Below are 14,181 nucleotides of genomic sequence, written 5' to 3' on the forward strand. Positions count from 1 at the left end.
TGAAGTTGCATTCTGATGCAAGTGATGAATAAATTCCCCCCTCCTCCAGTTGGCACCCTCCCACCCTCCCAAATTCGACAGAGCAAAAATAAACAAAAAGGACAGCAGCAATTGCACCTTGTTCCCTTGGGCAGGGGAGCAAGTTTAATTTCAACCAGTCGGCCAATGGTGGAGGGAGCACCTGCTGTGCAGAAACTGTGAGCACGGCATGCTGGGAATGTGGAGAACGAGGGATTTGACGCAAGGAGCGCATTTCAGAAGGCAGCTCGTCTGCTGCTGACTCTGTTGGGTCTGCCCCGTGGAACCCGGCAGGAAAAGTGAGTATATGCCGTTGGAATTTGTGTACGGAAAGCTGTAAACAGCAAGCTACAATCTTGTCAAGAGATTGTGCGGAGGAGGCACACTTTTCATGTGTGAGCTGTGAAGTTTTCCCCATCTCCTCTGATGTTTTGCTTCTCTTGAAAAACACTAAATCTGAATGCAAGAAGGGTGGCAATGGATTATATTGTGTCTGTTGGTGCGGTCTTTGCAGTAATTCAAGATTATCTTGGCCAACTCACTGTTTTCTTTGGGTCACAAAAGTGAAGTGGTGAGTATCACAGGCTGAGCTTAAGTCTAGTCACAAGGTTGGGTGTGTGTGTCTTTAGCAGTAAGTACAGGTTTATAATCACATTATGTGCTTATGTCACATGGGTTACACCACGCTGTTTGTAGAAGTAGGGTTTACATGATAGCATGTCATGTGCCTTCTCAAATATGAAGATGTCTATCAATTTAATATTATAACTGTGTCTGTTTTGTCAGTTGAATGTATATAGAATGGCAGCAGTATTTTGTAATATCATTTGGGTGTACAATTACCTGCATCTTAGCTGGCAGCATTTCTACCAGGTCCTCATTTTGGAAAAGATTATAGATTGTGACTACCAGGCTCAGAAAAGCTGAGTTCATGTTTTAGAGAGCTGCCATTGTTGAAATCAAATAATTCTAAGTTTTAAAAGCCTTTACAAAACCCTGGTCCACGTCCAGTTTCTTTCATCTCCTATGATTTTTATCTGAATATGGTAGGCATTGTTGTTGTGCTCATGACATTAGACATTATACAGGCCTTCTGGTTTAGGTGACAGAAAAAAATGCATTTCAGATGTGTTTGTTGTGGATGTAACAGTCTGTCTAGACTCCCTAGAGTAATCCCTCCTTGGTTGTGCCATCTTATCCAATGATGATACCAGAAGTGATATGAACCTTGAAAAAATTGTGAATCATCACTTAATATTCATTACTTGAAATCATAATTTCTGACTTCTGTGTCAATATCTGTACACTATCAAGACAACAGAAGTATGATATGAACATTGTTTTGAGTTCAATCAAAATGTTATCTTAATGGGATAGTTTGATGATATGTGATTATATATCACAACAGAACTGACTTTATTGTTGTTTCTTTATAGGTAGGTAAAACAAAGAGCAGTCGAGACAAGGAGAAAAAATATTCATCAAAGTGTCAGGAAACTCTCCCATTAATATATGGCATCCTCTTTGACAAATTGATCGGCAGGCTTGACTTCCTGTTATGTTCTCTGATTCAAGACCGAAAACCAAAGTGATGCTTTTTGCTCTCCTCGTCTGTCATCATTGGCTAATGGTCGTCACTGGGAACAGCGTAACTAGACTGTGAGGAAAATAAAAATGAAATGAGTTGAAGAAATGATGGAGCATATCAGATATGCATCAGAATGACAGTCTCACATCATCTCGATACATATTTTGGAATATACCATATATTTCTCTTTCTCTATCTCTCTCTTTCTCTCTGAACTCCATCTTCCACTTTCTTTCCTGACTATATTCTTGCATCGTGTACCTGAATATGTCCTTGATTTCAGAGGAGCTTACATATTATCAAAAGCTGAAAAATCAGTTCAATTTTTGTTGAGAAATATGAGCGAGGCCAAAGACAGTGCCAGGGGATCACCAGGAGAGTGTTTTGACAAGGGAGGCTGAGTATTCGGATTCAAAGTGGGTTGAAATCACTCTTTCCTGTTATTGTTTTTTCCTAATACCCAAGATGCCTCGAGCAGAATCAAATGCGACTTTCACATATCTGTGGGAAATTAGACAAAAATTTGCAGATAATGGCAGGATAGCTCCCCATTTGACAATGTCAGTTGCTAGATTTCCTGTTTTTCATTATCAAGAGGGCTATGAGAATTCCATCTTTGATATGAAAGAAGGATCTGGGGATTGAACAAAGTTCCTGGTGTTTATATACATGCATGATTGAATCAGTGATAAGAGTGGGCGGTCGTAATTTTGGTTTTCATTTTCTTAAAGCATCACGTCTCAGTATTGGATAGCAGCAGTGGAAAACAACGGACAATCCAGTCATGTTGTATCATCGTTCCAGGACATCCTTGTGGATGTTGACGACCAAACTTTATTACTGGCTGTGTGTTCTGTGGTTTCCCACATTTGACAGTGAATGATAGCATCATTATTCAACGTGATAGTGTCAAGATGAACAGATCCTAACCCCCTTATAGCTGTAAGTAGGTATCAAGAAACAACAACAAACAGCAGTGTAGTGCCTTGGTACAATGCATTGGGAGGCAAAAAAAAAAAAGAAAAGAAAAGAGAAATAGTTTTAAAAGTTTTCAATTTCTGAGACTTCGTCTATTTTTGTGCAATGAAAAGAATTCGAGATATCTGCTACTGACTTTGAAATATATGACCATGTTTTGAAGAAGGTGATTGATACGTTTATCAAATTAGTTTCATTTGCAAAGATCTGATGTAATTAAAGACCTCCACATGATATGTAGCTAATAAAGGTTACTACCTTTAAGGGTGGCTAATACACCAAACATGAGTTGGCACATCTGCTTGTAATTTTCACATTCCTTGAGTAAACTTGAGACAAATCCTTGTGAATTGCCCTTTTGTGGATGACAGTGACTCTGTGTCTTCTTCACTTGCAAAGTGACTTTTTTTTTCTTTAATGTGTCAAAGGAGGAACTGTCAGTGATTGTTAAGAGTGATAAGTGAATCATAGTGCAGGAGGAAGATGTGGAGATTTGATGACACTGGAGTAAACTCTGGTGACTTTTGACATTTGGACAGCTTCTATGCAAAATCCCAACCTTCGTTTAAACCTCCTCTTTTTCTTAGTGTAATACTTCCCTGACAGTCCCATGCAGCGCTTGCCATTTATCGAAGGGAAACGGGAAATGAATCGTCAGCTTGCGAGTTAATTTCATAGGAGAATTTCATGAATGTCATTTGCATCATTGGTTGTATGGTATAAAGATTCTTTGAAGCAGAAAAAGTGATTAGGCCTATTACGTTCATGTATCTGCAAAACGTTGATTTCTGTAGGGGAGTTTTTGCAAAAAATATTTAATGACCATGTTTTTTTTGGGGGTTATTTTTTGGTATTCTGTTTCGAACAAAGGCACCCAGTTGTATATAGTAGTTAATTTTCATTTATGTATTTATGTTTTATTTTTTATATTTTTTATCTATTAGTTAATCTATTATTATCATTTTTTTTTTTTTTTTTTGGGGGGGGGGACTCTAACCTGTATGTACCCTATTTTATTGAAGAGGATTCATTTAAACAAAGAGACATTATGATTAAAGATGAATGGGAAATTCCAGGAAACCATTAGGTGTATGTCATCATGTCTCACATAATCAGCATCATAATTAGATATGACCAGACCTGTCTTGCATGACGAGTGGGCGGTTGGGCACAGCGCCTTTGCTTCTCCCTCCCCATTTTTATGCTTCCGTTCTCTATTCAATAACGACCCCACTTCCTTGTTTCCTAAGGTCAGTTTTTGGTACATTCCCACGGGTGGTTGCACAACCCAACAGATTTTTAAGGCGATAGGAAAATCCTCTCGATTCCACGGCAGATATATTCATGCCTCATGAACAGAAACTATTCTGTGGCTTTTTTTAAAGAGTGGGGCAGCTCTGCTGCAATCACAAAAGAAGTCATAAAATACTTGTAATATCATGTGAGGAGGAGGACCTGTTGGGATCTATCTCACATTTATGGTGCATGTGAAGAGTGGTAAATGTTCTATTTGATCAGAGGCTGCACATTCCAAGGAGTTATGTTCTGTCTGATAACTTCTTGCTCATATTCAGGTAAGGAGTAGGCCTATCCATGTATCTCTGGCCATTTAGACATTAGCAAATTAACAGCTCTTATCTTTATTTGACAGCCTAGGATAGCCTTTACTTAGGTCTGGAAAAAGGTGCAGTTTTGCTTTACCTTGGGACTGATATAAAGTGTAGAATTTGTCACCTGTTATAAAGGACCTGTTCAGTGATGGGGGTGGGGTGAGGGACAGAATGGTGATAGTAGAATTGGATGGGATACCTGAATATCAGTTTTGGCAAATAGAAGTTGAGTAAGACAAACAAACACGGTGTATTTTTTTTTACAACATGCCAGGGCATGTTGTCTCTGATGTCTTTGTTATATTTGCAAGATCATAGCACATTTGCGATATAACATTATGTGTGGTGATGTTATTAGTACTGTCTTCTCTCATTTTAGAGGAAAATGATCTGATCTGATCTTTGATCTGATATTTTTACTGACTTTAATTGAACAGGAAATAGACAAACAGCATGATAGAATTTTCATTAGTTTGAGGCATATGTAACCCGAATGTTACACTCCCGAGTTCATAAATAAAGAATATCACACCTGGGATTAAGTTTTGACAAAATAATCCAATGACAAACTTTATTAGCTTGTTTGTCGTTCAACAAAGTACATCCTTCAATTCAATATGTTCACAGACTCAATTGTAACCTTTGTTACATTAGCATAACAAAATATTTGCCAGTGTATGATGATAATTCAACTCGTTGCTGTCTCTTTGTCTCTCTCGCCGGTTATCCTGTCGACGAGCCCAGAGCAGTCGCAAACCAGTCGTACACGGTAGCTGATGCAATGCTCAGTAGCCGTCAGTCACGCTGAACCAAGCAAAGGCTGGCCAAAGCTCTCATCCAAATATGTATCTAGTCAAAAGAGTTTATAAGACACAGGACTTTCCTAATATTGTGTCTTTCTGATCAATAATATTTCTTCAGGAGTATGGAAGTCCACTCCAAAATCTGATCTGATGTATTGTCTTTACTTATACTTGCCTCATAAACATATATGAGCGCATTAGACAATACAGATACAAACTCCAGTCATATACATTCAAATGTTTGTCAATTCATTTTGACACACAAGTGCTTACGGTCAGTGTAGCCTCTCGAACTTCAGTTTAACATTTCAACTTATTCTGAATTATATGCAACACTGCTGCCACAAATAAAGCTTTGATCTATCTGATCAACTGGCAGTATAGTTGCTTCATCTGGGGTCGACAAATAATGTGACTCCGATTCAAATCTCATAGTCTGAGTGGAAATAATGCTCCACGCACACAATAATTACAGTGAGCAGTTGTACACTTTACCGCGCATGTACAGTTAACATGTATACATTCTAAAAAGCATGAATATATAACTTTTTTATATTCACAATCGCACAACTATTCCTCACATAATTCTTTGCAAGGTTCTTCACTTCTAGTGGCTAGTCCTCCCCCTCTAGAGTTAAACATTCCACAATTCAATAGTGCAGTGACCTCTGCCACTCACAGCCGAACGGTCAGTGGATATAAATCTGTCACTCCAGACGAGAAGGGAGGGGGGGGGGGGGTGCTCATTGTAGACCTCAATGTTTGCGAGCCTAGCCTCACCTTCTCTGAGTGTGAGGGTCTACAGGGCATTTCAATATGCATGCATGCAATCAAACATCTGACTTCTAATTCCAAGTCAGTTTCCCAATTTCATCTGTCTACTAATGAACTTGAGTGTATGCCTAATCATGTCCATTCATAGAACATTCAAAGCGCATATACCTTGAACATTGTAGTGCATTGTAATCTTACATTGCCAAGTAATACACAAGCATCAATCATCGATCATCAATTTGCATACCATAATAATAACTTCGGAATTTATATACATGATATCAGAGTCTCTCAATACGCAATCTCCAAATCTATTGTTTAGAGTTCTTAATTAACAAACACTCTCCAATGCAATACATATTATGAAAAAATACAATGACTTACCTAGTCAAAAGAGCCAACACTCGTTTTCACTACAAGCTGCTCCACACGGCAGTCAATGGATGTACGTGCCACAACCAGTTGTATCACAGGCACATAAAACTTGTATATAACAATACAGCTGATGCTTATGAGGGTTTACCAGTTATTTTGTGGTAACCTCTCAGCAGATAAATGTGTGAGAAAACTTTCTGGATCACACAGTCGATGTAACAAGCAAAGTGGGTGCAGGCCTCAAAGCGCTGGCAGGAAGCAGATATGCCTATTTGCTCCAAAGCTATGGGCTTTTATACTTTTCTGTCTCTATGTAAAATGTTAATATTACAAACTTTCTCGAGAAAATCAGAAACTTCCAGGAAGTTAACTGACCAGCAGAAATATCATTGGTTCATGTTTCTATGACATCATTCAAAGTCTGCCTCATTGGCTAGAGGTCACTCATTCCCCTTGACTTCCAGGAACATTACTGACGTACTGACCATCCACTTGGCCAGACAAAGTCTTAACATTGACCAAGGGCAGTAATGACAGGCTTTCCAGTCACTCTCAAGCCTTCTGGCTACAGGACTTTAAAGTTGCACTCCTGTGACCTTGGTCACTAGAGCGGCTACCTAACCAGCATATAGCTATATGACAGATTGTTTATACTCATGTAAACACTGATCTAGTTAACATTCTCGACAAATCATATATCAGAATCATATGAGCACTCAATTAGAATGCAGATACATACATCTCATTCGCATTAACGATGTATTAAACATAACAAATGCACACTCATATCTCTTATGCTGAAGTGTATGGATCACACTTTGTTCTGAACGTTTGACATATCAAATAATAATCTTGCAAACAGTCATACCATTACTGCCATTGATAACATATATCAAAGCAGTATCTGTAATACACAATGTAACACAGGTAGAGTATTTAAATCTATTAATGTATGGAGCTACTCTACTTTAAGGCACACGCAGAGCTAGCCTAAACAGTTCATTGGAAATGGGGGGGGGGGGGGCAGAGAAATGGGAAGGGAAAGGAAAAAGAGGGGGCAGAATTTGGGCTAGACCTGCACTCTACGTCATTGTCAAAGAAAATGTTGGTCTACAGTTAGAACCAGTCCACTCTGTATAGGCTTTGCCCATGGTAGGACACTGTCCCTAAATCCCAAAGCAACTACTACTTTGTCCTAGCAAGAATGACCTTCCTCTTCTGAGACATGGTCCTTTCGTTTCTCTTGATGTGCCTACACACCAACAAAAGGGAGGGGTGCTTAAAACAATATCCCTAGACTGGCTAGCTTGCTCCATCCTTGAGTTTTATTACACCTACATAGTCTAACACCAGCAGGGGCATTTCACAGGGCTTGACCAGTCTCAATACACACAGGCTTACAATTGGACATTGGCTACTGGGGTCAAAGGCTGAAGGGGAAATCTTAAGACTAATCTTGGGGGTTACTAGTACACTGGTCGAGGGGTTGTTGGAAAACAGGTGGGGTACGGACGTCAGAGGAGGGATGAATGGAGGGGGTGGTAATAACAGTGACCATGGGTTTTCCAAGGAAGTAGGAATCTAGTCTGACGACATTTCTGGAGAAATCTTAGTAACCCAAATTTTGGTGGGGTTACATCCTCCCCTTTCAAACCAGGGTTCACTCCTGTGAACCTTACATTAATCAAAGCCAAAGATCTTACGCTTAAGGTCAGCAAAAAATCCTGATGAAGTTGCTTGCCTAGCACCAGAGGGTTCACCAAGGGTATCGTACTGCATGCGTAGCGGCGGCCTTGAAGAGCGAGTCGAGCGCCTGATGGATTGCGGGGCAGGCTCTGAATCGATTGCTTGCTTTGCATTTTGCGCTTGCTCAGCCTCAGGTTCTCCTGGAGTTTGAGGGGTGTTACCTCTGGACTCTGTGTCTGTGGGTAAAGGGCTAGTTTGTCTACTCTCTTCCTCCATGCTCTCCCCTCTCAAATCGGGGACTGCATCATCTGGTGTTACTCTACCAGAACCACTGGATGCACTTGTGGCATCTATGCTGATGTCACTGCCAGCCTGGTTCTCTAAGTCTGAATTGGTTGATGTCTCCTCAGTAGTGGGGTCAGGGGATAAAACGGAATCGCCGGAAACACCTGTGTCGCTCACCACATCAGCTGTGTTGACCTGTTCAGGGGTCTCGCTGGTAGTCTCAGAGGGAACACTGGGACGTTGGGAGGGGACAAATTCTGGCGCATTTACGTTAAGTCCTGAATGTGGGCGGTTAATGTGCTTGCGTACATCGAAAAGCAGAGTAATTTCTTCATCACTTGAGTCTGAACTATCAGACTCTTCCTCACTCGGAGGGGCAATGGACTTTTTGGAACGAGTCCGATCTGCTGGACTCCTTTTCTTACCTGGTCTCTGGGTCTCTGAGTTATGGGCTGGGGCCTCATTCAAGTACTCTATGGGTAGGAGAAGGTTGCGGTGTAGGGTGCGTGTCCTACCAACCCCGTCTTCAGGGGCAACTTCGTAAACTGGCATGTCAGGGTTAAGTTGCTTTGTGATGACATAGGGGTTGGCATACCATCTATCAGCCAGCTTCTGTTTTCCTGTCAGTCCAACATTCCTAACTAGGACGCGATCGCCAGGTTTCAGGCCATTTGCTCGCACTTTCGCATCATAGCGGACCTTGTTGGCACTGGCAGACTTGTCTGATGCTGCTGACGCAAGTTTATACGCCCGCGTAAGTTGATCACGCAAACCACTGACGTACTTCACGTGGTCAGTCCCAGTGAAGTTGTCAGGGCTAGTGCCAAATCGCAGATCAACAGGCAGTCTAGCTTCCCTACCGAACATGAGGAAATAAGGTGAGAACCCAGTACTGTCATTCCTTGAACAATTGTAAGCGTGTACAAGTGCACTTACGTACTTGCTCCAATTTGCCTTCTTCTCCTCCTCCAGGGTCCCTAGCATGTCCAGTAGCGTTCTGTTGAAACGCTCAGGCTGAGGGTCTCCCTGGGGATGGTAAGGAGTTGTCCTTGATTTCTTAATGCCAAGGAGCCTTGACAGCTCATGGATCACTTTACTCTCAAAGTCCCTACCTTGATCAGAATGAAGGCGCTGGGGCAGACCATAATGGACAAAGAAATGTTCCCACAGGACCTTGGCGACAGTGGCAGCAGTCTGATCCTTCGTTGGGAAGGCTTGTGCGTATCGTGTGTAGTGATCCGTCACTACCAAGATAGACTTCTTATTCGAGCGGTCTGGTTCTAGGGAGAGAAAGTCCATGCAGACCAGCTCCAGGGGGCTGGTTGTATGGATACTCACCAGTGGGGCTGCTGGCTTTGGAGGAGTCTTTCTTGCTACACAACGAGGGCAATGCTTGACCCACTCCGTAATGTCGGCACTCATCTTTGGCCAGTAGAATCTGTCTCTAGCCAACGCTATGGACTTTTCGATTCCAAGGTGGCCAACACTGTCGTGTATGCCCCTCATTGCCTCGACACGGCGCTGGGCAGGCAATACTAACTGGTGATGGCGGTTCCCTAAGGAGTAAGTGAATGTTCTGTAGAGGACTCCTTTGCACAGAACTAGCCTGTCGAACTCGCGGAGTATCAGGGCAGCCTCTCTTGAAAGGCCGGTATAAGACTGTGGCCTCTCCCCACGTTCAACATAATCCCTGACTAGTTTCAGTTGCGGATCTGCCTTTTGAGCCTGTGCCCAGTCTACTACATTCAGGTCTGAGCCCTTCGCATACAGACCTGGGATAGACTCTGCACTGGCACACAGGGTCTCAACGTATGGCTGGCTTCTATGAGGAGAGTTGGCTGAAACATAATGCGTCTGACAGAAGGCAGAGAGTGTGGACACTTTCTCACCTGAGTCTGACGTCTCATGCAGCCTTGCCTCCAGATCACTAATCTTGCACTGCTGGCGAGCCTCAAACTCCTTGTCGAGGCCGGGAGGATGTGGTTTCCGTGACAGCGCATCTGCTTCAATGTTCGTCTTTCCTGGCTTATAATGGATGGAAAAATCAAAGCAGGAAAGTGCAGCAAGCCATCTATGTCCTGTGGCATCGAGTTTTGCCGACGTCAGGACATATGTTAGTGGGTTATTATCTGTCATAACCCGTGTACCTTTTGCTGCATACAAGTAATCCCTGAATTTGTCGGTGACTGCCCACTTAAGAGCAAGAAATTCCAGCTTGTGGGCTGGATAGTTCTTCTCACTGTGGGACAGTCCCCGACTTCCATATGCCACTGGACGAAGCTTACCTCCATGATCTTGATACAGGACACCACCCAGTCCATCACGGCTGGCATCAACATGGAGCACAAAAGGCTTTGACAGGTCTGCGAAGGCTAAGACTGGGGCTGTGACCAGACAATGCTTCAAGGCCTGAAAAGCATTCTCACACTCCTCAGTCCAAGCATCACCAAGGGGGTCACTCGCCTTTCGGGCATCCGGGCTCGGAACTTTCTTTGGAGGTGGACGTCCTCGCTTCCTGGGGTAAACGCACCCACTTGTAAGTGCATTCAAAGGACGAGAAATCTTGGCATAGTCCTTTATGAATCGCCGGTAATAGCCAGCAAATCCCAGGAAAGACTTGACATGCCTCACTGTCTGTGGCCTGGGCCGGGTTCTTACATCGGCCACTTTGTCTGGGTCTGTCTGTACCCCAGCCTCGGAGACTACATGACCAAGGTACCTAACCGACTGACAGCAAAATTGGCATTTTTCTGGGGACACCTTCAAGCCAAATTGCTGCAGCCTATCCAGCACCCTAGCCAGGCGCTCCTCCATTTCCTCCAGCGTCTTAGAGAAGATTATCAGGTCATCCATGTACACCAACACCTCTAACATGTTCAGACCTGACATACACTTCTCCATCAGCCTTTGGAAGGTAGCTGGTGCTCCCTTCACCCCTTGGGGCATACGCTCAAACTGGTAAAACCCCAAAGGGCAAGTGAAGGCCGTTTTCTCCTTGTCAGTTTCACGCATCGGGATTTGGTAGAATCCCGACTTTAAGTCGATGACAGAAAACCATTTACTGCCACTCAGGGAATCAATGGCCTCCTGTATCAGGGGCACTGTGTACTGGTCGGGAATGGTACGAGAATTGAGTGTACGGTAGTCAACACACATTCTTAAAGTACCATTCTTTTTCCGAACCAGCACGATTGGGGAGGCATAGGGACTCTTAGACTCCTTAATTATGTTGTTCTCCAACAGCTGTTGAAGATGTTGCTGCAAGTCCCTAAGATCAGAGGGAGGCACCCTCCGAGACCTCTCACGGAATGGTGTGTCATCGTTAACACGAATCTGATGCTCCGCATAGCCTGTGCTGCCTAAGTCAAATTCATGCCTGGAGAACACATCACTCCTCTGCCTGCACTGATTGAGCAGCCTTTCTTTCCACTCCGGGGAAATCGGGCCCCAATTGATGGGCAGCTCACTAACGTCAACTTGAGGGGAAGGGGTGTTATCGCCTACATTAGCACTTACTTGGGAATGGGTTGCCTCGGTGTAACTGTGAGGCTGGGTAGGAAAACTACTAGGGGTAGGGAAACACTTGTCGGGGACATAGGCATCTACTATTGGGCAGTTGCCAGGGACAGTGATAGACTCAGGGCTACTATTGGTCACCAGCACCCTTACCTTTCCAATCGCACCACCTGACAATTTTTGTACTCCTGGGGCCATGTGTAACCCACTTGGAAGTTTGCTGTGGGGATTAGACTCTACGAAAACAGTCATCTCTTCTTTCAGGGGATTCCTAATTTGGGCAGTCATTACCAATTTGGAGTGGGGAGGTATTTGCGTGCTATGTCCTTTCTTGGTCCTAGCGGTGCCCAATTTGCCATCAGGGGATACCTTCTCTTGTTTTGATATACTGGCATAGATATCTCTGCAAGTCGCACTAATCTGCAATGACTGGGCAAAGCGCACTCCAGCCATCCTCCTACAAGATTCAAAACAGTGCCTGAAAAGTCCTGAATTTGTGCCAATAATCACTCTATGGTCACAGGGACGCTGGGGGTCTGGTACTACAAGAGCCAATGTACTAAACTCAGTCCCTGTGCCAGCAAATGACCGTTCAAAACCTATGTTGACGTAGGCCCAACCCAGATAGGGCATTGTCCCATCCCCTCCATGGTACAGGACTAGGTCACTTAGTTCATGCAATTCCCTATCTAGTGTGTCGAAAAGGCTCTTGTGTATAAGAGTGACTTGAGACCCACTATCAAGAAGGCATTTTGTCTCCTTTCCATCTATCCAACATTTTGGGTTGATAGCATCTCCTACTAAACCTTCAGGAACATCGTTCTTGGAAACCTCAACTTTAGAAACAAGTGGGGGAGAATCTAATTTTGGGGCCCCTGGTTTCTCCTTCCCAGGCGCCCTTTCTCGTTTCCCTGGTTGCCAAGGATGTAGTTGACAAGTCTTTTACTTAGTACGTCAGGGGGGACAGGATTCTTACAGTTTCTACTGATGTGGCCCTCCTCTCCACACTTGAAGCAAACAACACCAGTATTACTCTGCTGGGACGACTGAGATATGGGGAGATTTTTGATGGGTTGGGGTGCTGGTGGAGGTGCTGGCTGGGGAAGGACATGGGGTTGAGGGGCTGTTTGGGGTGGCAGAATAGAGGGCTCTACCTTACGGTGGGCAGCCTGCTTTGGTTTTGGGCTAACGGGGGGTCTTGAGGCGGACAGAGATTTCTTCACCCTCTCCTCTTCTTCCTGCTTCCTCACTGAAGACAGGAGTTCCAGGAAGGATGGTGGTTTCTCCAGGCGCTCCCTGAGCTGTAGGTTTACTAGGAGCATTTCATGGTAGAGGATGCCCCTGATGAATTGTCGCAGTCTCACCTTGTTGGCGTCATGTGGCTTGACAACTCCTCGCCTAACCACATGGCGCATGACTTCCTGTAAGCGAGAAAGATACTCAGAGGGAGACTCACCTTCAGCCTGGACTGTCTGATGAAATCTGACAAACAGTTCATCATCTGTGTCAGTATCGCCAAAAGCCAGATCCAGAGCCCTGAGGTAGTCTGCAGAGCAGGCCTGGGGATTCTCACGCCTAAGGTCTGTAATGATGCTTGACGCAGGCGGACGCAATGACTCACGAATGCGCTTGCGCCGCTCAGCATCATCCAGAGTCTGCCACTCCTCCATCTGGCTCTCAACGTGCTCTATCCAGATGGGGTAGCTATCCTCATCACGCGCTGCTGTCTTTGCACCGGAGAAGCATCGCAGTTTCCGATACCCTGTGGTCAGCCCACACCGTGCTAGTGAAGCTGCTAAAATTGGGATGTCTCGATCAGGGAAGGACATGGATGGTTCACTGATACCAGGGGAAGGGGGTGGAAAGTTGTTAGTAGTAGGGATGTCTTGAGACTGGACTTCCTGAGCTCTACGTCCTGCTTTTCTCCATTCCCTAACTAAACCTCTCTCCCTCAGGTCCTTGACACTGACCCTATTTCCTCTGACTGGTTCTAAACCGTCTAACCTCACTACTCTGCACACAGTCTCCCCATCTACTGGGATGACAATCTGTGCCTGTAATCCTAACATAGCAACTGCATTTTCGAATTCACACAGGAGCAATGTTTCCCCTGTATCGGGATCATCCCGTCTTAACACCTCAAGTAACGTAGGATATAACTCTGACAGTGCCAGTGCAAACACTTCTGTTGGCACCGTCTTTATACCTGTTGCAAGTAGGAGGGCATTCTCTACTCTAATCTCCTCCTTCTTGCACCAATCCTGACCAATCTGCTTCAAACTTTTACCTGCCATCGCTTTGTTTCCTGCACACAAGTGTTGGCTCTTTGATACAGTAGAACGAAAATGGTGAATGTAACAGTAACAATCAACAATGATAATCAAGACTCAATTTCGGTAACATGTGTCACCAAACAAATGCAATTATACAATCAAGAAAACAATAGTTCCCGGACAAGCCCCCAATTTATGTAACCCGAATGTTACACTCCCGAGTTCATAAATAAAGAATATCACACCTGGGATTAAGTTTTGACAAAATAATCCAA

General features: G+C 44.0%; 1 protein-coding gene across 1 annotated transcript; it reads right to left on the reverse strand.

The window, feature by feature from the left end:
• Positions 1-12,493: 12,493 nt before the first annotated feature.
• On the reverse strand, positions 12,494-13,927 carry LOC140228306 (paraneoplastic antigen Ma3-like). The gene has a single exon (XM_072308534.1). It carries the CDS (start codon positions 13,925-13,927, stop codon positions 12,494-12,496), a length of 1,434 nt encoding a protein of 477 aa, XP_072164635.1.
• Positions 13,928-14,181: the final 254 nt, after the last annotated feature.

Source organism: Diadema setosum, chromosome 5 (genome assembly GCF_964275005.1).
Source record: "Diadema setosum chromosome 5, eeDiaSeto1, whole genome shotgun sequence".
In the NCBI taxonomy this organism is placed as follows: domain Eukaryota; kingdom Metazoa; phylum Echinodermata; class Echinoidea; order Diadematoida; family Diadematidae; genus Diadema; species Diadema setosum.